At 45.0% G+C, this 22,701-nt stretch overlaps 2 protein-coding genes and 1 long non-coding RNA gene across 4 annotated transcripts in view; 2 read left to right on the top strand and 1 right to left on the bottom strand.

Annotated features, from left to right (window-relative positions):
• LOC309525721 overlaps positions 1-22,701 on the top strand; it is a 115,965-nt gene that overhangs the window by 6,071 nt on the left and 87,193 nt on the right. The gene's annotated exons all lie outside the window — the stretch shown is intronic.
• Positions 1,010-12,717, top strand: RAB17 (RAB17, member RAS oncogene family). Of its 2 annotated transcripts, XM_082209949.1 has the most exons (6): positions 1,010-1,163; positions 5,710-5,887; positions 8,257-8,408; positions 9,664-9,789; positions 10,329-10,422; positions 12,189-12,717. In XM_082209949.1, exons 2-6 carry the CDS (start codon positions 5,713-5,715, stop codon positions 12,311-12,313), a joined length of 672 nt encoding a protein of 223 aa, XP_082066075.1. In that variant the 5' UTR covers positions 1,010-1,163; positions 5,710-5,712; the 3' UTR covers positions 12,314-12,717. The 2 variants fall into 2 exon arrangements, with proteins under 2 accessions (XP_082066075.1, XP_082066076.1); XM_082209950.1 differs by lacking the exon at positions 1,010-1,163 and having other exon boundaries at positions 5,691-5,887.
• On the bottom strand, positions 15,456-19,798 carry PRLH (prolactin releasing hormone). Its single transcript, XM_082228698.1, has 3 exons — positions 19,443-19,798; positions 16,511-16,680; positions 15,456-15,704 (listed from the first exon to the last, which is right to left on the bottom strand). The coding sequence occupies exons 2-3, from the start codon at positions 16,608-16,610 to the stop codon at positions 15,541-15,543; spliced, it is 264 nt and encodes an 87-aa protein (XP_082084824.1). The 5' UTR covers positions 16,611-16,680; positions 19,443-19,798; the 3' UTR covers positions 15,456-15,540.

Genomic DNA, 22,701 nt, shown 5'->3' with positions numbered 1-22,701 from the left:
TCCATGACAGATGGACAGCCAACCTTTTTATATATAAAAAACACCCAATGAAGAAGGTTTGCTGCTTTCCAAGGTAGTTTGTTCCACTGTCAGACGGCTGTTATCGTCAGAAAGCTCTTCCTAATGTTTAGTCGGAATGTTGTTTCTTGCATTTTTTTCTATCTGATGTGCATTATCAAAAGTTTTCTTGAAGACTTTTAGAACAAACTAGGTGGGTAAAAGTTTTGGCAAAACTTGGTTCCTAATCAATGAAGGGTCTCGTGGAGTCTTACAGTGGCGCTATCACAACTTGCACCATAACATTTGTCATTTCTGAAGATGCCGCAAGACTATTTGTCACTCAGTGGACTGACACTGCTGCAGAAAGTGGCTCCTAACATAACGCTTTCAGCAGACGGCAAGAATGACTCATTCCTTGCAGGGAAGGGCAAGGAGGAGGAGGCCATGGGGTGAATGGCTGGCTGTAGCCCAGGTAAGATCAGACGGCGAGGAGCTAGATAAAAGGCGCTCTGGTCTTGAATGGTACACAAAGCTAGGCTTAATCAAAAACACATGGAAGCCTTTTTGTGTGCTTATTTAGGGTCTGGGATCAACTCCCTTACAACGTCAGTGCAAAGACCCATAACACCACGTTGTGATATGATAATATGATGAGGGTACTCTCTTTGTTTTTAAAATAAATTAAATAAATAAACCAGTAGTTCTGGTTTATCCCCTGGATTTCTAGTGTTTGCAGTTTTTTTAAAAAGGAAAACCCAAACAGGAGGTGGTCTATAAATCAGTTGTGGGAAATGGCTGGGAACAGGTATCAGGCAGAGGTTTTGCCTTGAGGTTCACTGAGTTGCGCAGGGCTCCACCCTGTGAGAAACACCCCCTGCCAACTGCAACTCACCTGGATCATCAGGTTTTATGGCTCTGCATTCTTTACAGCGCAATTCTGAAGGTGACTGTCCAAGAGGGAAATCAGTGGACCTTAAACTCTGGGTCAGCTTGCTGATAAAACCAGCAGGCGGCTGGGAAAGTTGCAAGAGCCCTTCCCTGACTGGAGAAGTCTTGCTTTTGTTGTGCCACTGCCGAGGCTGCCCATTCTCCCACCTCAGCACCCCCAAGTAAATGAGCAGAAATCTTGAAAAGGAGAGAACACGGCAGGAACATTTGGAAAGGTAAGATCTTCAGAGAGAAGCACCCAGATGCTTAGTAGAAGAAACTCAGCAAAACGGTTACTCAGTGACCCATGAGAGAAACGGGACTTGCTAATATATAACTTGTGACATGCAGCTACCAGAAAGGTTTGTTTGCTTTGATATGGACAGCCTGGATGAGAGGTGGGTGAATGTTCAGCTAAAAGAGAAACTGGTTAGATTAGTCCTCACATAAAATGGGTCTTGTATCATTTAGAAAACTAGCAGGAATATACAAGGGATGATCAGGCTCCATACGGACTTGCACGGTGAATTTGCAAGAGGAACTATTTTGCTTTCAGTCTGGATAATTTCTGTCAGGCATTAGGGCAGCATTTCCACAACCAAAGCTGTTCCAAACTACAAATCTCAACTAGGCTATTAGTATCTGGGGTAGCACTCCTAAGGACTGCCGTTCCACTGAATTCAATAACATTTCCTTTTGGGCAAATAAATAGCCATAGGATCAAACAGCTAAAGACTGAGGGCCCTTCCTGGTAACCTGTTCATTGAGATTTGTTTGCAGGGAGATTAGATGATGTTGGCTGTGTACTGAGCATTCATTTGCATTTGTTGTGGGGAGGATAGAGGACATGGCATCAAGGAAGTGTCTTGCACTTTATTGTGCATTTTCCTGTCACTTTATCACAAAACTTTTTTTTTTGGGGGGGGGGGCGGAGAGGGTCTGTTGTGCAACGATCTCACTGGACAGCCCTCTCAGCTACAGTTCAGGAAGTTCTCGCTTAAATCTCCCCTCTGACCTGAACTCAGTTAGCCCAACTTCCTGTTTGCAGTATGGGAGGCAATGCAACCACGGTCCTTTTTAAAGCTTGTAACAAGATAGATGCTTCAAACATGTAATAAATGCTAAGCAGTATTGTTACTAAATAGGATAGTTTTACCACTTTGGGGATTGGCCCAGGGTTAGCCTGGGATAAATAATGCCTCCCACTCCCCTGTCATTGTTGCATGTTGGCAAGTTGTGTGGCTTGTGCAGGATTGCAATCCTGGCAGTGCAACAGGTTGTGCTCCTCCCAGGCTTCCCCAGCCGCCTCCATGCAATGGGCCCAGAGTTACCTTTCCTTACTCTCTTGCTTTGCTTCTGGCGCTCTCTCCTCCAGTGCTGGGGTGCCACTGAGGTGTCCCAGACTGCAGCTGCTTCTTGGGTCATGTTCTCCAGGCCTCCCCCTCCATCTTGCTTTCAGGCTAGCTCCTCTCTTCTCAGTTGTAGCTGAGGGGATTGCTGAAAGGAGAAGACCCAGCAGAAAAGTAGACTTGGTGGTCCTTCCTCTTGGGAGCTGGATGAGCAGAAGCAGGAGAAAGAGGACTCATGATGCCACATCCAGCAAGGCTCTCCTTACCTTCTGAACGGGTGGATTTCCTCAGCCTCAGGAACTCTATTTTACTACCAGTCTCTTCACTTCAGACCTGCAGCAATAGCCTCAACTTTTTTGGCTCAACCTCTTGATTTTCCACCGCTGAGTTGTGTGGACTACGCAAAGTTCCCAGGAATTATATTTGCACAATGTTTCTAAGAAATGTTTGAATATGTGGGCAGGAAGAGAAGGAACGATTGCTTCATTTCGATGGAAAGAGAATGATGAGCTCACTATGATGTGCACATCCTAGCAGGATGGAAGTTGTTCATTCTCTGAGGGACCCCCTCCTTATATTGATGGGCCCCCTCAGTCACCTGACAGTGACAACAGCACACCAGTCATATCAGGGAGCTGCTATTTTAATTTCCCACAGCATAGTGCCACTCTGAGCATTGAGGAAATTAAAATAGCAGCTTGGAGGCACCATGGGGGGGGGGCCCTCCTGGATCCCTGGGGTGCCAAGTGCTGGTGCTGGACCTGCTACTCCTCAGACTCAAATTTCAGCAAGATTACATCCTATTAAGTATTGCTGTGTTAGAAACTTGGAGGCTAGCTTAAGCTCCAGGAGAGGTGACCCTATGAAACATTCGGAATGAAGATTGAACAATTCCTCAAAAATAAATAAATTACTTTGTATGATAAAATTGACCTGTTATTTCTTCTGCACTATCCTGTAGAGGCATGTGTCCAACTGCTGAAGTGGAGTGGAGGTGGCCAAATTCAGGTGCATTAAAAAGGGACGCAGGTAGCGCTGTGGTCTAATCTACTGAGCCTCTTGGGCTTGCCGATTGGAAAGCCGGTGATTTGAATCCCCGCGACGGGGTGAGCTCCCATTGCTCTGTCCCAGCTCCTGCCAACCAAGCAGTTTGAAAGCACACCAGCGCGAGTCGATAAATAGGTACTGCTGTGGCAGGAAGGTAAACGGCTTCATGCTGAAGGTTCGATTACTTTCAAGTGTGGAATTAACAGTATGTGGCTCTTGAAAAGGGACTATTTCTGCAGTCTGAAGCAGTGAGTGGGCATATGTGAGAAAAGTGATCCTTCAGGTGAACTTGTTGAAGCTGAAGAAAGAGACCCTTATTGTCACCTTCACTCAGCCACTCACAAAAGCGGGGGGGGGGGGGCACTGAGCAGTGTCCGGGCCCAAGTGAAAAGAATAACCTGTGCTGTTATCTGCAGCATTTGGGAATAAGTGTGATATCCCAAAAAAACATGGTTCCCCTTCAGTTGCAGCTGCCACCATCTGCCTCTCCATTGCAGCCCCTGAGATTCAGCAGCTTTTCAGCATCATGTCAGTTTTCTGCTTCTTCTATTCTTGCCCCGTGATCTGTGGACATTCGCCCTCCCCAACCCATTCTCTAGTCCCTGGTCCCCACTCAAGTCTCTCAGCTTCCTCAAGAGATGCTTCACTCTGTCCAGGTCAGAGGTATTTTCTTCCACAAGAACAGCAAGGCAAGCGGTTGAGATAGTGGCACTGATGCTCTGGGCTCATCTGAGGTCATAGACCGTTGGCAGTGGAGGTACAAGGACACTAGCACCCCCTCAACTTGAGAACACTTACTTTAGCAGCTGTCACTATCTAAGTGCTTTGAACAGGCAAGTAAATAGACACTCAATGAAAGAGTCCCCAAACCAAGCCGGAACATAACTGGGGTGTGTGTGTGTGTGTGTGTGTGTGTGTACTTTATTCAGCCAAGTAGGCATGAGAGGCAAGGAAGCTGTGCATGAACTCCAGGAAGAAAATCATACTGATCAAAAAGTAAGATAAAAATGTATTTAAGGAAATCATAGTTTACATGGCATTTTAAAAGTAACACCATACTTTGGATCGTTATGTTATTTGATCAGGAGATACTTAATGTCATCGGTTGCATGAATAGGCCTTTTCTTTACTCCATCCTCATGGTGCCTCTCAGTGTTGGGATATTCCATTCCACCTTAAGAACAGACGTGTGGATTGTTGTGTCACATGTCTGTTTACACTCCAGCACAGCTTGCTGGGAATTTCCGTTTGTGTATAGCTTTTGCTTTTGCTGTCTTGCTTTGGACATGAAGGAGACCAGACATGTTCCCTTTTGTCCTGATGTATGCTGAATAAACTGCTTGTAAATATGCTCACACAGCCACTTCTGTTGCGTAGCATTTACTCTGCAGAGTAGCCACTTCTGTTGTGTAGCGTTTACTCTGCAGAGTAGCCACTTCTGTTGTGTAGCGTTTATTCTGCAGAGTAGCCACTTCTGTTGTGTAGCGTTTATTCTGCAGAGTAGCCACTTCTGTTGTGTAGCGTTTATTTTGCAGAGTAGCCACTTCTGTTGTGTAGCGTTTATTCTGCAGAGTAGCCACTTCTGTTGTGTAGCGTTTATTCTGCAGAGTAGCCATTTCTGTTGTGTAGCGTTTATTCTGCAGAGTAGCCACTTCTGTTGTGTAGCGTTTACTCTGCAGAGTAGCCACTTCTGTTGTGTAGCGTTTACTCTGCAGAGTAGCCACTTCTGTTGTGTAGTGTTGACTCTGCAGAGAAGCGTGCCCTAGGTTCTGAAGCTCAGGTTGCAGATGCTGCACCAAGGACTCGAGATTGCCCGGCACACCGTCCGGTGGGCTGAAGCCAGCTGGGGGTCTGCCAGTTGCCCCTGTTTCCTTGGTTGCATGCCAACACTCAGAACAAAGAGGTGTGATGTGTGCCCACATGTGGAAAACTTAATTGTGGAATATAAAAAAAACTCCATGCATTTTGATAATGCATTCTTCAGAGGCAAAAAAATACACCTGAAAGGAACTACAGTGGTACCTCAGGTTACAGACGCTTCAGGTTACAGATGCTTCAGGTTACAGACTCTGATAACCCAGAAATAGTTCCTCGGGTTAAGAACTTTGCTTCAGAAATCGCACAGCGGCAGCGGGAGGCCCCATTAGCTAAAGTGGTACCTCAGGTTAAGAACAGTTTGAGGTTAAGAACAGACCTCCAGAACGAATTAAGTTCTTAACCCGGGGTACCACTGTACTTGATGCAAAGGTTGAGAAATGTCATTATCCAACAGCAAAGTCTTCCATTTACGGCAGCCTAGTTGTGAGGCTTCGTCTCCTCTGTCTCTCAGTTCCAGAGCCTCTATTGCTGCCAAATCATTCCCTTTCCTTTCCCTTTCTCTCTCCAGGACATGGCTCAGAGAAGGGTGCAGAACAAGGAGGCCACTCCCTACCTTTATGTCCCCTCCCTAAAAGATTCTTACATTTTCAAAGTGGTTCTTCTGGGAAGCACAGCTGTAGGAAAGTCAAGCCTAGCCTATCGTTATGTGAAGAAGGACTTCCGGGACTCTCTGCCTACCGTGGGCTGTAAGTGAATGGTGCTGAGCAGGACCCTAACGCTGGCTGAAGGGGCCCTGCCTTTTGCATCAACCGACATGCTACAAATTACTCAGAATAAGGCCAGGGATGCAAGTCATGAACATTTGGCTGAGGAAATGCTTTGGCACAGCCTCAGCTATTTTTATTATGAAATATTGTCTCCATGGCAACCATGCACAGAACACCCTAGAGGGATGGAGCACTATCTCTTTCCTTGCAACTGTAGTGGCAGAGTGACACCCAGTGATAAAAGCAACACAGTGCACAACTTGAACATCATCATGTGATGGGGGGGCATGGCTAATTGACATCTATCCACCCCCCCAGCTGCTGAAGTGCAGCGGATGAGGAGGTGAAGAACGTGGCCAGAAGACACGGAAGAACCTCTTGGTGTGTCTGTGTATTTGTAGACGCTGTGGCGATCACACGGGGTCCCTGGACGTTTCACCGTCTATTGATCCCTGTGCCACCACTTTATTTCTCACTGCCAGCACCCAGGCCCTACCTGGTACAATACTGAGTCCAGTCAGGGTTAAATTGGAACATAAACATCTGTTTATTTACTGCAGTTTAAGAAGCGTATGGTTTCATAAATGGTATCAGTCAATTACAATCATGGGGTGCCTATCCAGACCTATAACTTCGGCTACCTGCTCTCACTCACTAAACCACCTCTCAGATATTTACTTGTCTTCCTAGCTCCTAACTGTTCCTGACTCGGCTTATTTGGCTACACTAACTCAACCTACCCACAGACTCTATCCCAATTCACTCCCACTCCAACCAGCCACCCAACTCCTAACGAACTCTCCCCTTCGCCCCTCCCAGAGCTGGTTTTATAGTCCCTCTGACTCCACCCCCTGGGTTCTGATTGGGTAACCTGTTTAACTATTTCACCTCCAGCACTCTCATATGTTAACGTCACATACACAAGCTATTTTGAAAGTGGGACCACGTGGGCCCCCTCCCTGCAAAGCGTCATGAGGACATTGAGAGCGGCCCAGAGTTGCCCTTCCCAGTATTTATCAGCCAATTGCTAGGAAATGAAGTGGACGTGGAAGTGATTGTGGCAGAGTTCACATGCTTTCAAAATAGTCCAGGGTTAAAGAAGCAATAGACAAAGGCTGAGGGAAGCATTGCAGGAGGTTGAACTAGATGATACTTATGGTCACTTCCAACTTCACAACTCTGGGATTCTATGTGCAAGGAAGCAACAAACTAGGTAGGGCTGTTGAGGAAGGAGACTTGGGAAAGTGGCTTACGTGCAGGAATGGGAAACAGCAGTGCCAGAAGCATTGAACAGACTCATTCATTGAGAAGGGCAACATTATAGTGACTTTGGTTCTCAGCTATATGATGGCTTGATATACTGATATAACAATTGATTTCTGCACTCTTGTGCACCTTGGGAATGCAGGCGACAGATGGCATGTTGTACAATTAAAGTCACCTGTCATCTGAATGGATGCATAGTCTATTACCACTTCGTTTTTAACAGGGATGGCTTCCTCAACCTGGTGCCTTCCAGATGGACTGCATGCAATTCCCATCTTCCCTGGCGACTGGCCAGTGGACAGGGCCCTCTGCGTCTGGGCAGGTGCAGAACCTTACTTGCACATCAAAGTTCCATATTTTGACTTTTGAGTAGAAAAAGATTAATATAGAACATTACTGAAGCTGCTTTGTGAGTCTGGAAGTTGATAGAAGTGCAAATCAGTTGATCACATTTATTTGGATATGAGAAAAAAACCAATAGACCTGAACATTGTTTTCCATTGATGTGCACATGGCTGAAGCAGTTCTCATCCTGAAAGAGGCAATCCCTGCACTCTCTCACACACTGATAGCGTTATGACTTTATTTATAGCTTTATTTATTAATTGGCTAAGTGGTTGACTCATAAAAATTCATATCTATATAGCCTGACCAAATGTTCCAAGAGGCTTGGTTAGCAAGCTGCCCTGAGCCAAGCCTTGGTCTAGGGCACTCGTGCCCGTGGGCAGGGTTCTGGCCCTTGCTGCCCTCCTCCCTCCTGCTGTGCTGCCACCATTAAGCCATGTTTTGGCTTAGCATGTCATTCAACCCTGGGCTTGCAGCTTGTCTCACTCCAGCCAAACAATAAGAGTCTGGGCTCAGACAACATCAACAAGACTTTGCTCATGGCAGTTCAGCAACGGGAGGACCAGGGGAGGAACACAGCAGCTGTGATCTCCTTTCTCAGAGCCCTCACACTTGTGCATTTGTGCAAAGCCATGGTTTGGTTTACGGCCAGTAAGGCCATCTAGTTAACTAAAATCTAATCTCCATTGTGTCTGCAGCTTCTACTGGAAAGCGATTCATTTCTCTTTTGGTTTTAGGTTCCTTCTTCACGCAGGTTCTAAGTTTGGATAACACCACAATTAAGCTTGAGATCTGGGACACTGCAGGCCAAGAGAAGTACCATAGTGTCTGCCATCTCTATTACAGAGCAGCGAATGCTGCTGTTCTGGTTTATGATATAACGAGGAAGGTAAGGCAGGAATGCTCTGCGTAGGCCTTCCCTTCCGTTTTCCCATTTCACCATTTCTGAATGTGTAATTTGGCATAATTTCCAAATGGTGCTTTATTTTCCAAGGAGAAGTTGTCATATTTTTCTATATTTGTATGAAAAGGTTGCTCTGGTGCATTTTTGTACCTTCAAGTCCTGGAAAACCTTTTAAAAAGTGGTTTAAACCAGGACAATTTGGGTACATGTTGGAACAATCACAATATCGAAAGAGCAAATCAAAATCTCCTAGAAAAGTTAACCAGGCTGATGTTGTCACACACAATAACGTATGAATCAGACACGAAAGTGTTACTGACAAAGAAAACATCTTAAAATGAAAGATGTCAAACTTGCTGAATATGATGACATTGTGGAGAATTGTGAATTTTTATGCAAAGTAAGGCTGTGACCTCTGATGGTCTTTGCCCTTCAGTTCTGTTCCAGGAGCCCTCTCTAAATGAACAGCTTTCATTACCAATAATTTGTCTCAAGTAGCCCGTTAACTTGTGGAGATGTATGGAAGAGGCTGCTAGCAGTATGGAACTGTTCATAGAATCATAGACTGGGGAGAGCATTCCACAAATGGGAGCCACTGCAGAGAAGGCCCATTCCTGTGTTGCCATCTTCTGGACCTCTTATGGGGGAGGCACACGACGAAAGGCCCCAGATGATGATTGCAAAGTCCAGGTCAGTTTATATGGGGAGAGACTGCCCTTGAGGAATTGCAGCTGTGAGCCGCTTAAGGCTTTATAGGTCAAAACCAGCACTTTGAATTGGGCCCAGAAGCTAACTGGCAGCTAGTGCAGTCGAGCCAAACCTTCTTGCTGTTGAATTCTGCACTAGCTGGAGTTTCTGCACAGTCTTCAAGGGCAGCCCTCCGCATGATGCAGTAATCTAACCTTGAGGTTACCAGAGCATAGACAACAGTAGTTAGGCTATCCCTGTCCAGATAGGGGCATAGCTGGGCCACCAGCTGAAGCTGATGGAAGGCACTCAGTGCCACCAAGGCCACCTGAGCCTCAAGCGACAGCAAAGAATCCAGGAGGACCCCCAAGCTACATAGCTGCTCCTTCAGAGGGAGTATAACCCCATCCTTCATTACTAAGCACATTTTTTAATGTTGTTTGGTTGCACATGACACATTTCGCACACTAATACAAAACCTAATTTCTCTTAAGAAACTATAGCTCCATTATTGCTTGTATATCAGTTATTTACATATAAGTTGTCTTTTCAGGAAAGTTTGGAGAAAGCAAAAGTGTGGCTGGCAGAACTGGAGAAGGAATTTCTTCCTGATGAAATAATTATAGCTTTGGTTGGCAATAAAGTGGACCTTTCTGCTGAACGGGAGGTCACATTACAGGTAGACGTTATTCTTGTATTTAGGCCAATGACTTTTACAAACGTAGGCCTTCTTACTCCCCCCCCCCCGGTCTCCCTCTCATACATATATACACATTCCTCTGCTGAAACACTCAATCTCACATAGCTGTCTTGGAGTTTCTCATGTATGTGGCAGCCCATCACAGAATCCTAGAATTGTAAAGTTGGAAGGGTCACAAGGGTCATCTAGTCCAACCTGATGCAAATCCGTGCCGTTTAATAATAAACACCACTCTCACTTAACTCAAGAAGGCAAATAAATAAATAAATAAGAAACCCACCTTGAGTCGCATAGAGGGTGTGTTATAGGATTAAATATGAATCTATATATCTGTGTACACACACACACACACACACACACACAACACACCCTCTACGCACCCAAGGTGGGTTTCTCTCATATATATATATATATATATATATATATATATATATATATATATACACATATACACACACACACACACACACACACACACAGTCTACTTCCTTGAAATCATAGATACGTTGTTTCTCCAGGAGGCAAAGGATTTTGCACAAACAAAGAACCTGCAGTACATGGAAACCTCTGCAAAATCTAATTACCAAGTGACAGAACTCTTCGTGTCTCTGGGTAAGTTAATTTACACAGTTAACATTTAACAAAAGGTGTTCTCTGTCTCTCACAATTTTGCCTACGCTTCTGATTTATGCTCTTATGCTTCTCTCAATATAGAATACCCAACGTAAAATCTATTTCATTTTCAAGTACTAATCTTGTTTCGTTGTTGGCATCCATACGTCTCAAGAAACAATGGAGTGCATCTTGTGGGGTGTTGTCAAAACTGCTGTGTTAGCAGCACTGAAGTGACCTCCTGGGGCACAAGTTTGGGCCGTGTGCCTAGAGGTCCTGGGCTGCCCAGATGACAAGACCCCCGTCTTGGCCTCGCTGATGGGGTCCAAAGGAAAGCAGAGCAAGATGTTCGGGAGCAACTTGGCTGCAGGAATTGCCAGAAGGAGGCGTACAAGGCACCATCCAACCATCTTAGTGACTCCAATCTGGATTTGTGTAGGGTTTCCTCTTTAGCCTTTTCTTCTCCTGAAGATATCCCACAAGGCAGCAGAGGTCTAAGGTTGGAGTTTTCCTTCTCCTAGATGGGCTACCTTCCCAGGTTGACAGGTCCCATCTACCCCTCACTTCCTTCTACAGAATGTGCAGAAACTACCCTCTTGACCATTAGACCCATGCTTGGTCTCGACCTCTCAGTCCACTAGAGCCTGTCTTCACATGCAGGGGATAGACAAGTCCCTAACTCAATAAGGGTTTGAGACCTATTGGCTGCCCTCACCTGGTTTAGCTGTCCTGTTGGAGTCATTTCCTGGGGTGTGGTCACTGTTGCCTGCTGACAGCTTCTAGGAGCCACAGGTGAGAACTGAGTGCAGGGTGGCAACGTAATAAAATGTCAGACATAAAAAAAACTTCCTGATACTGGGCTGCCTTCAGATGTCTTCTGAAAGTTGTGTAGTTGAGAATGGCGTTCAGCCTTGACTCTTCCATCCTTGGTTCCTGTTGCTGCTGCCCGCTGGATGAGGGAAAGACTAAAGGCCTTGAGCCCGTGCTCAGTTTGCTTGCATGCAAGACAGATTGCTTCTGAAGGTGATCTGAGAGCACAACTGTAGAAACTGTTCCACGTTTATCTTATGTCTGCTTCAGCCATCAAAGCAAATCACCTGCTTTCTCTTCAACATATAAGAGTGGTAAGAAACAATTGTAGCAGGTGGAGCTGGAGGCTGTAAAATGACTCTTGCATAGATGAGAAAAGCCACTTTCTATGTCCACACTATTTAACATCATTGCTCCAGAATAATAGCTGCGTTTGCAAAACAATCACCCAGTTCGTTTTAGGTGGTTGAGCAGCATGCTGATGCGCAGGGCTGAAACTGCAGTCACTCCCATCCTCTAAGGTCCTGCTGCTGCTGCCGCCTTGTTGGGAAATGGCCTCTCATGCCATCCCCCGGGTTTGTTTCTCTCCCAAAAGGCCACCTATGGAAGCCAAGTTTTGTTCTTAACTATGGTTCACTGTGTCTTGCAAACTGGGCCAATGATCTATTATTTGGCCATCAACTCCATGACCATTCTAGCTGCCTCTTCCAGCCTTTAAAGGGCAGGGGGCATCTGAAGGCCACTGTTTGACCTTCAAGGGTCAGAGACGTCACATTACTCTTTCCGAAACCCAAAACCAGGTTCAGGATCACCAACTGGTGATGTGGTGGAGGAAACAGCTGCACGTGGACAATTGTTGTTCCATGTAAGCAGATAAATAAAAACTTGCACATTTAATTAAGGCTGTAAATCTTATATTTCATATAAAAATAACCTTTTCTCCCTTCCTCCTAAAGCTCATGAATTGTTAAAACAAGAACAACAGAAAGAGAAGACATTTCAATCAACACAGTGGAAGAAATCACGTGTTGATCTGCGAGAAACAAGTTTTCCCCAAACGAAATGCTGCCAAGCAATCTGAGATTAGTTGTTCCGTGTGGCTGGGGTTGCTGCTGCAGTAAAAAATGGAAGCCTCCTCCTCCTCCAAGCCAGAGGGTTTGCTCTGCTTTATGTGCCTACCTCATTCCTTTTCACTGTGAGAAGACATTAAAAAGTTTTAATAATAATAATAATTCAGTGGTACCTCGTCTTAAGAACTTAATTTGTTCTGGAGGTCCGTTCTTAACCTGAAACTGTTCTTAACCTGAGGTACCACTTTAGTTAATTTCTGTTCTCATCCTGAAGCAAAATTCTTAACCCAAGGTACTATTTCTGGGTTAGCGGAGTCTGCAACCTGAAGTGTCTGTAACCTGAGGTACCACTGTAATAAAATTTTATTTGTATCCCGCCCTCCCTGGCCGAGGCCGGGCTCAGAGCATCTAACATCATAAAAGCAACACACACTTCCAAATTATTTGTAAAAGCTTTCAATAGTATAGTTTTTCTTTGGTATCCAAATGTAATAAAGAGAATAAACAGAAGAGTAAAAAATAGCATTGTGTCATTTCATAAGAATATGAGAAGATCCCTGCCAGATCAGACCAAAGTAGCGGTCTATCCCGTCTAGCCACCTGCTTCCCACGGTGGCACAAGTGAAGTGGGCCAGAGTCACATTCCTGGTCAGCCACTGCCAGTTCACATCCCTTGAGCATATATGTCAAATTAGGATGGTTTGCCCCGACGCACATCACTCTAAACTTGATTACATCTCAAAGGGTTGCTGCTTGGATCTAAGCTACTGGAGAGTTGGTGTTGGCGTGATCAGAGGGGCAACACCATGAGCTGGCAGGCATGAACAAGGCAAGGAAGGAAGGAAGGAAGGAAGGAAGGAAGGAAGGAAGGAAGGGAATTGAGCCATAAAACACAAGGTGCTGCTGCTGGGCAGCTGGGTGATTCGGTGCCCTGGTATCGCTGTCAACTGAGAGGCCTTATTCCAACAGGATGGGTGCACATGTCTGGAGTGTGAAATGACTTACGGGTGGGAGGCTTAAGATCTTGGCTTCAGATGTGAGTGGTTTGGCAGTGAGCATTTGCTTGAGTGGTGCTTTAGGCATTGGATAGGCTTACTCTTGGTTGGAGGAGAGGTTGTTGACTCTGCCTTCCTCTACAGAAAATGGCATATCCTGTTAAAGGGATCCAGGGCAGATGCTTCTGTCCAGATGCCCTGGTGAGGACTAGGTCACAGCACTCCCCAGGTGCAATTCCTACCAGCAGATGGGCTAGAAGGGGTGGGGTTCTACCCAGTGCCAGTGCCAAACCTCTTACATCTGTAGTCAGTAAAGGTGTGGCCTGATTTCACCCAAATACAACAGGTCTCATTATTTATGGGGCACGCAAGAGATAAGATAGTTATTTTCCAATATCTAAAGGGCTGCCACATGGAAGATGGATCAAGCTTTTTTTCTCCTTCTCTGGACCTGAACCAGTGGCTTCATTATAAGAAAGGAGATTCTGACTAAACATCAGGAAGAACATTATGACAGTAAGAGCTGGTCAGCAGTCGAACAGACTTTCATAAGAGGTCGTGAGCTCTCCTTTCTTGGAGGCTTTTAAGCAAAGGTTGGATGGCCACCTGTCACCCTTGGAGTCCCTTCAAATTCTACAATTCTATGGTTCTACAGTGGTACCTCTAGATGTGAACGGGATCCCTTCCGGAGCCCCATTCTCATCCTGAGTAGAACGTAACATGTGTCTGCGCGTGACGTCATTTTGAGCATCTGCGCATGCATGAGCGGTGAAACCCAGAAGTAATGTGCTCCGTTACTTCCGGGTTGCTGCAGAGCGCAAGCCGAAAATGCTTAACCTGAAGCTACTTCAACCCGAGTATGACTGTATTATTCTAATTTGTCAAGTTTGTGAATATTTCTCTTCAGCGTTGGTGAATAGTAAAACCATTGCCTTCTGCCACTTAATCCCAGATGAGGATGTCAGTCGGACTTGCATGACAGAGATGTGGCTTTGGGGGTGGGATTAACTTCTCTCAGCTTTGTTGATAGGCTTTCTCAGTGCAGCATCAACTTGATGGGTGGGAAGAATGGGTGCTGCCATGACTGGTCAAGATTAAACCTCCGTGATCGGGGTCCCTGTCCAACAGTCCACTAAACTTGAGTGTTTGCCTGTAGTGTTGGGTTCCTGAGTTAGGAGAGGATTCTGCTAGGGGACCACCCACCCCAATGCTCGGCAGTCTACCTTTCTGATTTTAGAGGTAGTGTTGAAGACTCCATGAAATTTGAAAATGGGGAGCCTTGCAGTGGTGGAGGAAGCCTCTTGGGCACCTGGAGCGGTGCACCCAGGGGCGGGGCAAGCCACACCCATAGGGATGGGGCACGCAGTGCCCATAGGGACGGGATGTGCCACATGGGCCGGGGCCTCAGCTGCTCTACAGCTGGGGGGAGGCAGTGAGCGGACATTGTGGAGCCTGCTGGAGCCTGAGACACGTGGCTCGGGCATGTTGTAGGCCCTGTGGTGAGTGCCACCCACCATTTTGTCACTCCCCTCAGTGGGGGCACCTGGGGCAGTTACGCATTGAACATCCATACACAGACCTTCTTTCTATGAGCAAATTTGAGCTTTGTGGAAACTGTTTCTAATGATGCCCGGTTCAATGCTCAGTTTGGAATATATTAGATTTGGTGTCCTGTTAAGGTCAGGATGGTGTTGATATTGACTGGGTCTTAACTGGTCAAAGTCTGTATGTATTTAAAAGAAATTCATATTAATTCCTTATTTACAACTGACTCTCCTTCCCCATCCCTTACTCTGTTAACTCTGTTGTATTAAATTTTGGGCTATAAGAGCCTGGGAGCAGGGAGCTGTTCTCTTACAGTTTTTAAGTCCCAAGAATGTACATCTCTGGTATTATAAAAGCAAGTAAATGAAACAAAAACTTGTATCATCAACAAATGGGTGCTTTGGAGTGGAGTTTAAGGATAGTTGTTCTGCAACACATTAAAGTCGTTCACAAAAGGGACAGCCTTTACTGGTGCAAGAAATCGGAAAATGAATTTGACAGTAAAAGGAATACAATGTGAGGGCGTAGAGAGATATAGTCTAAGGAAATTCTTCAGCCAGACCCTGCTCTTGAACCCTACTCCTCTGGCATGAGACATAAAAGAGACAGGGCAAAAAGTCCAACATTTTTTATTTGGCCTCTGGAGAGATTGCGATGTTCTTTCTTGTCGGGATGGGAGATCGTTCACTTCCGAGGCATCATTCATCTTGCAGCTGCTCATCGCTGTCTCCTATGGGGAAGCAAGCTTGCTGGGGCCGGTGGTCACTTTTCTGGGCATTCTCTCCAGCTGCTCTCCTTCTGCCAAACCGTCCCACAGGTCGGATCCCTCGCCCCGTGTACCAGGAAGGATCAATGTCTGGATCTGGAAGGCAAAGCCCAGGTGGTATTGAGAGCCTAGGAAAAAGATAAGTCCTTCCCACTCCTGCACCGGAATACCTGGCATTGCTCTGCCATATTCTAAAGCACTGGCACACTTGTTTGTGGGGAGGCAATGTGAGCTTTTCAGCACTAGCAAAGCTTTTTTGCAAGACTACCCTTGTTGAGCTGATGGCATTTTTTTCTATCTGTCTAATTTTACACCTGCCTAATACGCCTGCGGGTTGTGTGCTAGGAGTGGCAGTGGCAGGAATAATGGAGTGAAAGAGAAGCACACAAGGAAGGACACCATGTAGCAAAGTGACTTTCTATGCATATGGAATGCTATCAGAAAAACCAACCAATAATTTCCACTTTTCCTGGGGGGGGGACACAGGAAGGGGGAATGTTTTTCTTCCCTGGCTTCAAAACTTCCAAAAATGTTCCACCTCTAGTTGGAGGTCCAAAGGTTCCCTCCACCTTCTGTAGGCGCTCCCTCCTCTTGTCTCCCAAAGTCCCTCAAGACTCATCACAAGTGCATGTTACAGATCAGCAAACCCTATCCTGAACTGAACTCCTTTATGAAAGTTTAGATTCCACTTCATCTAGTTTGATGATTGTGCTGCACACCCATCACTCGGGTCTAGCTGCTCATCCAGTTATCAGTGGTTGTCATGTCCCTTAACTCACTGCAGGGGACACTGGCCATTTCCCAGTGCTACAGTGATAAACAGCTTCCTCAGAAAGGGTCTCTTCAGCACAGCTGCTTTTAAAAGTTTTGTCTTCTACCCCGTACAGTCCCCAAGAACTTACTTCTGACTTCCATGGATCGCTCGAGGATTCGGCATTCGGCATCAGGCAGCAGCAGGCAGTCCATCAGCAAGCACAAGAGGCAGATGATGAAGAGCCTCATGCCTGTTTCCTTTTCCTTCTTCAAAGGTTCTGTGACTTGTAAGGGGAACCTGGTGAAGCTCAGGCCCCAACTGCAGTCACAAGGGAAAGGTCTATCAGTTTCAGGCAAGGAAAGTGCCCTTCAAAAGTGCGCTTCAGGATGAGCGACAGCAGCAACACAAAACTCTACAACATGCACAACAGGTTTGCAACTTTCATTTCAAGAACTATTAGTGGGGGATGTGAAAAGAAAAGGGAAGGAAAGGAAAGGAAAGGAAAGGGAAAGGTTTTCAGCTGTATTCAGGTGTTTGCCTGAACATGCAAAGGCTTAAAGTGAGCACATGCAAGTCCCGTCCTCAAGTCTTCATGAGCAGGTTGTCCTCAGTCCCTCACCATCCCTGAGCTTGAATTTGAGTAGCATTCCTCATGTAGTCTGGGTCTCTGACAATGTAGTGCACTCTGCTCATACAGAGTATTTTTTTCAATGAAATTTTCTACTTTTTCCATGATTTGGTGCTTTTTATGCCTAAATCCTCTCTGTCTGAGGGGTGGGGGTGGGGTGGGGTTGGGGAGGGAGAATGTCTATCCTTGTCTATCCATACATATCTGATTGAGACAATACCTGATCAAGACATCTAGGAAGAATATGGGCTCGCTCTCTCTTTTAAAAAAGGCATCACCCAGAAGTCTGTCAATTCTCCAGCAGAAGCTGAAATCGACTCTACACATCCCAGTCCATCACATGTTTAAAGTGGGAAGCCCTATCCTATGTTCAAATCCCTCTCAGGCAAAGCTTTATCTTGAGCCAGTCCCTGGCTCTGCCTGGAGCTCTTTGGAGAGTAAGTACGATAAAATGAAAATAAGTAAATGATTTACTTGGTCCTATAAGGATCAGAAGCTCTCAAGTTGTTAGGTGGGAAGCCTCAGCAGAAGAAGAGAGTTACACACACACACACACACACACACACACACACACACACACACAACATGGAGACAAACGCCTCCGCAAAGGACCTCAGCTTTCCAGAACATCTGGAGGATGGGGAAGTAGTAGTTGAGGGGAGAAGACAACAACATACAGCACAAGCAAATCCCACCAAGCATCACCTTCTGGTGCCGACAGGTAACTTTGAGGAAGATTCGGGAGGCGTAACCATGAAAGGTCTCCTGTGTGAACGAAGTCCTCATGTACACATGTAACATCATAGTTGTGACGCAGGCAAAGGAGAGGGGCAGCTGCAGTGTGCACACGCACATATTTGGATCGGGGTGCCGCTTGTTTACTTTCAATATTTCCTATTTAGTATTTCAAAATGTGGACATTTTAACCTTCACTCTACATTAGCCTGTTAGCTAATAAAAGTTGTTTTTCACCTATCGAAGAACAACTGCCATCATTCTCTAGCAGTCTTTAAGTAAAAGAACTTAAGGTAAATTTGTGTTTTGAAAAGGAACCAGAATTGTTTTAACTCTCAGGGTGTCTGCAATTTTTCTTGCTATGTCTCTCCCTGAATCCTTTGTTGGTGAGAGAAGGAAAACAGACGTGCCCTGGCTCATAGCTAGAGCTGCTGTCCTACAGCATGGCATGAAAGTGCCAGGGGAGAACTCTGTGCAGAGCTGGAGATGCTTCTGAAACTTCTACTGCAATGGCTCCAGCATCTCAATGTTTCAGTTTAAAGTTTGCTTGCCTGTTCAGCTGTGCAAAAAGCTGAGGCAGAAAGTTCAAAGGCACTTCCGGCTGTGTGTGTGAAGCTCTTCTCCCACATATACACATGTATATGCATTTGTTTTGCAGGACTGTAGTCAGGATAACTGTAGCCAAATTTTAAAAAATGCCCAGCACTTATCATACAAATTAAACTGGTAAGACATTTCAGCTAACATTTGATTGGAATTGTGAGCCACTGTGCAGATTTCAGTTGCAGGGAAGCACAGTGAGTCGGGTCTGTGAAAACTGATCTGTGTGCAGCCTTGACCCAACAGAAAGCACAACGCTTTCTACCATTTCTAAGCATCATACTTGTTGCGCAGGGGTCCTCTCCTGGGTCTGGAAACTTCTTTCCTATGTGCTGACCACACCTACTGAACTAGGGGCATCTTTCCCCAAGTCCTGATGCATTTTGGCACATTTCCTGTTCATCCTCACATAATAGCCTGACCTTTAAAGGCTTCTCGCCAAAAGCAACCATGTTGTTGTATTTATTGGCTGCAAAATACACTGCAAACTGTTCATTCTGAAAACCAGCAAGCCTAAATGGAAATAAGGTTGAATCAAACCACAGCTTAGACATGGAACTCACACACTGGCTTTGGGTCACTTGCTGCTTCCCAGCCTCAGTTTCCCAACTGGAAAGCTGGCATAATAATTGCCTCCCAGTGGATTGTCATTTATGTCAATATCTTAGGCTATATACCTAAAATAATTGCAGTGACAATTTTATTCTTGAAAATCTTAAAAATCCTAAATTATTGAACAGCATCATCTACTGTTTCTTTTGTTTTACTGGGAGCAGCACTCGTTTATCTCAAAAAGGGGATACCTGAGCTTTGGTTTCAGAAAATAAAAGTAAGTTGTTAGAAGATCTAGCTAGAAACCCCTTTGGTTTTTATTACCCTAGCAAGCCATTATCACTTTAAAATGAAATTACAAGCCCACATACACACAACAAAGCAGCAAAGTTAGAAAATGCTCACGGTGGGCATGGGATGGAAAGCCATTTTACTCAGACTACTCCCCAAATTTATTTGATGAGGCTACAGGTGCCACACAAAGCATGCCTTCTATTTAGTCTCACTCATCCCGACTTTTTTCTGAAACAGGCAATGAAAAGCAGAACTGAAGAGGAATACTTACTTTTTTCCTAGAGTGACGGAGAGTGGCACTGCTCTGCTCTCTTTTCAGTGAGTGACGCGGTGAGAGCCGGTGGTCGCTCTATTCCTTTTTATGCTGTCCCTTTGTCTATGTATGGCTGCCTGTGACATCATCAAGACTGGAACAAGGCATCTCAGCATAATCCTCCCATCATCCCATAACAACTTATGTTATGGGCTGCAAAAGATGGGTCCTTCTTCATATTATATTGCACCTGAGAATTCAGCTTTTGTATAGTACTCTAATAACCCAAAATGCATATTTGGTTATTAACAGGGCAATCCTAAGCATGCCTACTCTGGTGTAAATCCCACCACGTTCAAGCAGACTTTCTCCCAGGTGAGAATGTGTTATGTGCACTGCACTACATTACATTTTATATGACTGCAGCCTAAAAACCAGTACTCCAAGATTAAACTGCAAATGTTCAAAGCTCCCCCCCCGTTCCTTCCTTCTGTCCACATGGAGACCATTGCCAACGAATTGCCTTTGTGTACTATGTCATCTTCCATATATTGTGTGACCACTTAGTTCACATTGATTAACTAGAATAAGTTGGGCAAAATTGCATGACCTTGTTTGTTTTCATAGAATCATAGACTTGTAGAGCTGGAAGGGACCACAAGGATCATTCAGTCCAACCCCTTGCAAGGCAGGAATCAAATGTGTAATTATTTTGTTCCAGTTTGTCTTGATGTTGATGATGGTGATGATGAAATTTCTATCTCAGCCTTCATTCCAAAGGAGCCAAGGATGGCAAACAGCAAAGTAGCGAAAGTAAAGAAATTAACCATAAAGCAAAACATTTTAACAGTGATTAAAAACACCCACATCTAAAATGGTTTAAAATTGTTTTGTACTCCACTGAGAAGCAGGCAATAGGAGTGTATTGGCAGATGGGATATGGGAGGTATAGCCAGAGAGTCTCATTCTCAGGAACTCCGAATACATGACTGTGGCCTGCAGAACTCCCTACATTGAACTGTGGGGATTCCTATCAAGAGGGGAGAGGAATTCTACAACAAAATCTATTGTGCCGTTTCTGGGCTCCTCTCTGCATGGTAGGGTTCGCTTCCCATGTCACTGTAAATACAATGGAAACCATGAGCACGATCCATTACATTTCAATGCATGCACTGAAAGAGATCAGAAGAGGGGGAGGCCATCTTTTCTCCATTCTTCTTCTGGGCTGATCTTCAGCCATGGAGTGCACAGCACAGCAAACCACACACTGCTTGCATCCTGCCTGTCTTTGCCTCTTATATAAAGATGCAAGCAGCCATTCCTCTCTGGCCTGGTAGTTGCTTGTGCACCTACAGGGTGTGTGTGTATGTGTGTTCACTATGGAATCATGGGTTTCCAGAGTTTTGGTGCCGCACAATGGATTTATTCCTGGTTCTGCAAAAACTTACTGGAGTGGAAGCACAAATTTACCCTATCCCTGTTTAATTCTGGCCCAAAGGGAATAACATTCTTGGGAGTGGATAATTCTCCACCTCAGGCTGTAGGTTTTTGTGCTGTATGAGTGAAAAGTGTATTCATATTGCATCTTTTATTCTGATGGCTGACAGATGATGAGAACAACACGTAGTTTAAATGGTTAAGGAACACTAGTCTGTAATATAAACCTGCAGCTGCTATGATACCTAGGACAGGAGGGGAGCTGGGATAGCCTGATCTCTGGTACCAGAATTGTCTCAGTGAAAACTGAGGGTGTCTCCAAATCCATGTTTTGCACAGGGACGTCTGGGAGCTTGCTTCAGAGCCATAAATTATACTTCAGTGGCATTTTTGTTATAGTTGCATGATTGGGATTTATTTGGACAAACTCTCCACTATTTGCAAAGTTGTGTTTTGTGGTTTCAGGATACTTTAGATTTTGATTGCCAAGGTCTGTCATGTTTAGTTTTTAGTACTACATAAGACATGAAAGTTAGGTTTTTAGGATTTGTGGTGTTTGTGTTTTGTATTAGCTGTGCTGCAGTGGGGGCCTCTTTGGGCACAGAGAATTGCAGGGATGTTTACCATAACCATATGCTAATGTTTAGGTTGTTGTCTTGAGCAAACAGTACATCAAGCTATTCTCTCTCTAGCGGGTTGCAGCTGCAACTAGGAAACATATTATTCCCTGCCCAGTAATGAAGGCCTTCTTCTGGACTTCAAGCAAATAGCGTGTTTCCCACATGGGACTTTTAGATAAAAGGGTAATGTGTCAAGGATTGGACAGGCAATGTATGTGTCAACATACCAGAATTAACTAACCAAGGCATTTCAAAATATACTATTTTATCCAAAAGCAGCACCTGATTTTCCAAAAATTGGTTTGAAAGGCACTAAAGGTACTTTTATTTATCCCTACCCAGAGCAGCTAGGAGCAAGACTGAGTTGGCCTGGAAAGCAATGGTATTGGGGGTCAGGCAAAGCAGCCACACTGTCTATAGGGGTGGAGGAGAAATTGGATTCAGTTTGCATTTAAAAGTGAACCTGCCAGCTTTTTTTGGGGGGGGGGTGAGGAAGTAAACCAAAAAACAGTTACCCTTCTCCAGATTTTGCAGTAGAATTCTCTAGCCAAGTTATGAGGGCAAAAATGTATATGTTGTGCACAAAAATCAGAGGCAGTTTTAGGGTAGTGTAACCAGCTTGGCCACACTGAGCGCCGCTTTGCAGAGGAAGCCCCTACAATGCTGTAGAATGGAGCCCAAGAGGCAGGGAAACTGAATTCTAGCATTGCACACGGCGGCGCCATTGAATTCAGGAGCCCAGAGTCCACCACTGTAAAAATGCATATATCAGTGGAGGCAATATACAAAAATATGCTTGTGTGAGGAAACTGCTTTACAAAATGTGCACAATAGGGGAAATTGCATAAGAAAAATACAAAGCAATGTGCTGGAGGATAAATTTGTACCGAAATCCTGATGAATTTTCTCAAGGTATTTTTTAAAAAAGAGAAAAAATCATGAATTGCTGTGGAAATGCGAAGAACTGAACTTAAGATTGCCAGCCCTAGCTGTCAATGACTCCAGGGGTGTCAACTTGAATAATATATTGGGGGGGGTGCAGGTAAGCCCTTCCCCACATAATAGATCACAAGATACGGCACATGCACACCATCTTAATGGCAATGCCCAGTGCTTTTTTAAAAAAAAGATAAAAAGGATTCTTGGGAGGATTTTCTAGTGGCATTCCAGCAAATAAAACTTTTGTGCAGAAACTTAGACAAGTCCTGAAATGACTGGAT

Source organism: Podarcis vaucheri, assembly GCF_965113315.1.
Source record: "Podarcis vaucheri genome assembly, chromosome: 1".
Lineage (NCBI taxonomy): Eukaryota > Metazoa > Chordata > Lepidosauria > Squamata > Lacertidae > Podarcis > Podarcis vaucheri.
This window is presented reverse-complemented; position numbering and strand designations above follow the sequence as displayed.

Coding starts and splice junctions, on each gene's coding strand:
- RAB17 (XM_082209949.1), top strand. CDS start 5,713: ATGGCTCAGAGAAGGGTGCAGAACAAGGAGGCCACTCCCTACCTTTAT. Junction 8,409..9,663: donor TTTATGATATAACGAGGAAG/GTAAGGCAGGAA, acceptor TTGTCTTTTCAG/GAAAGTTTGGAGAAAGCAAA. Junction 10,423..12,188: donor AGAACTCTTCGTGTCTCTGG/GTAAGTTAATTT, acceptor TTCCTCCTAAAG/CTCATGAATTGTTAAAACAA.
- PRLH (XM_082228698.1), bottom strand. CDS start 16,610: ATGAGGCTCTTCATCATCTGCCTCTTGTGCTTGCTGATGGACTGCCTG. Junction 15,705..16,510: donor GCGATCCATGGAAGTCAGAA/GTAAGTTCTTGG, acceptor TTTGCCTTCCAG/ATCCAGACATTGATCCTTCC.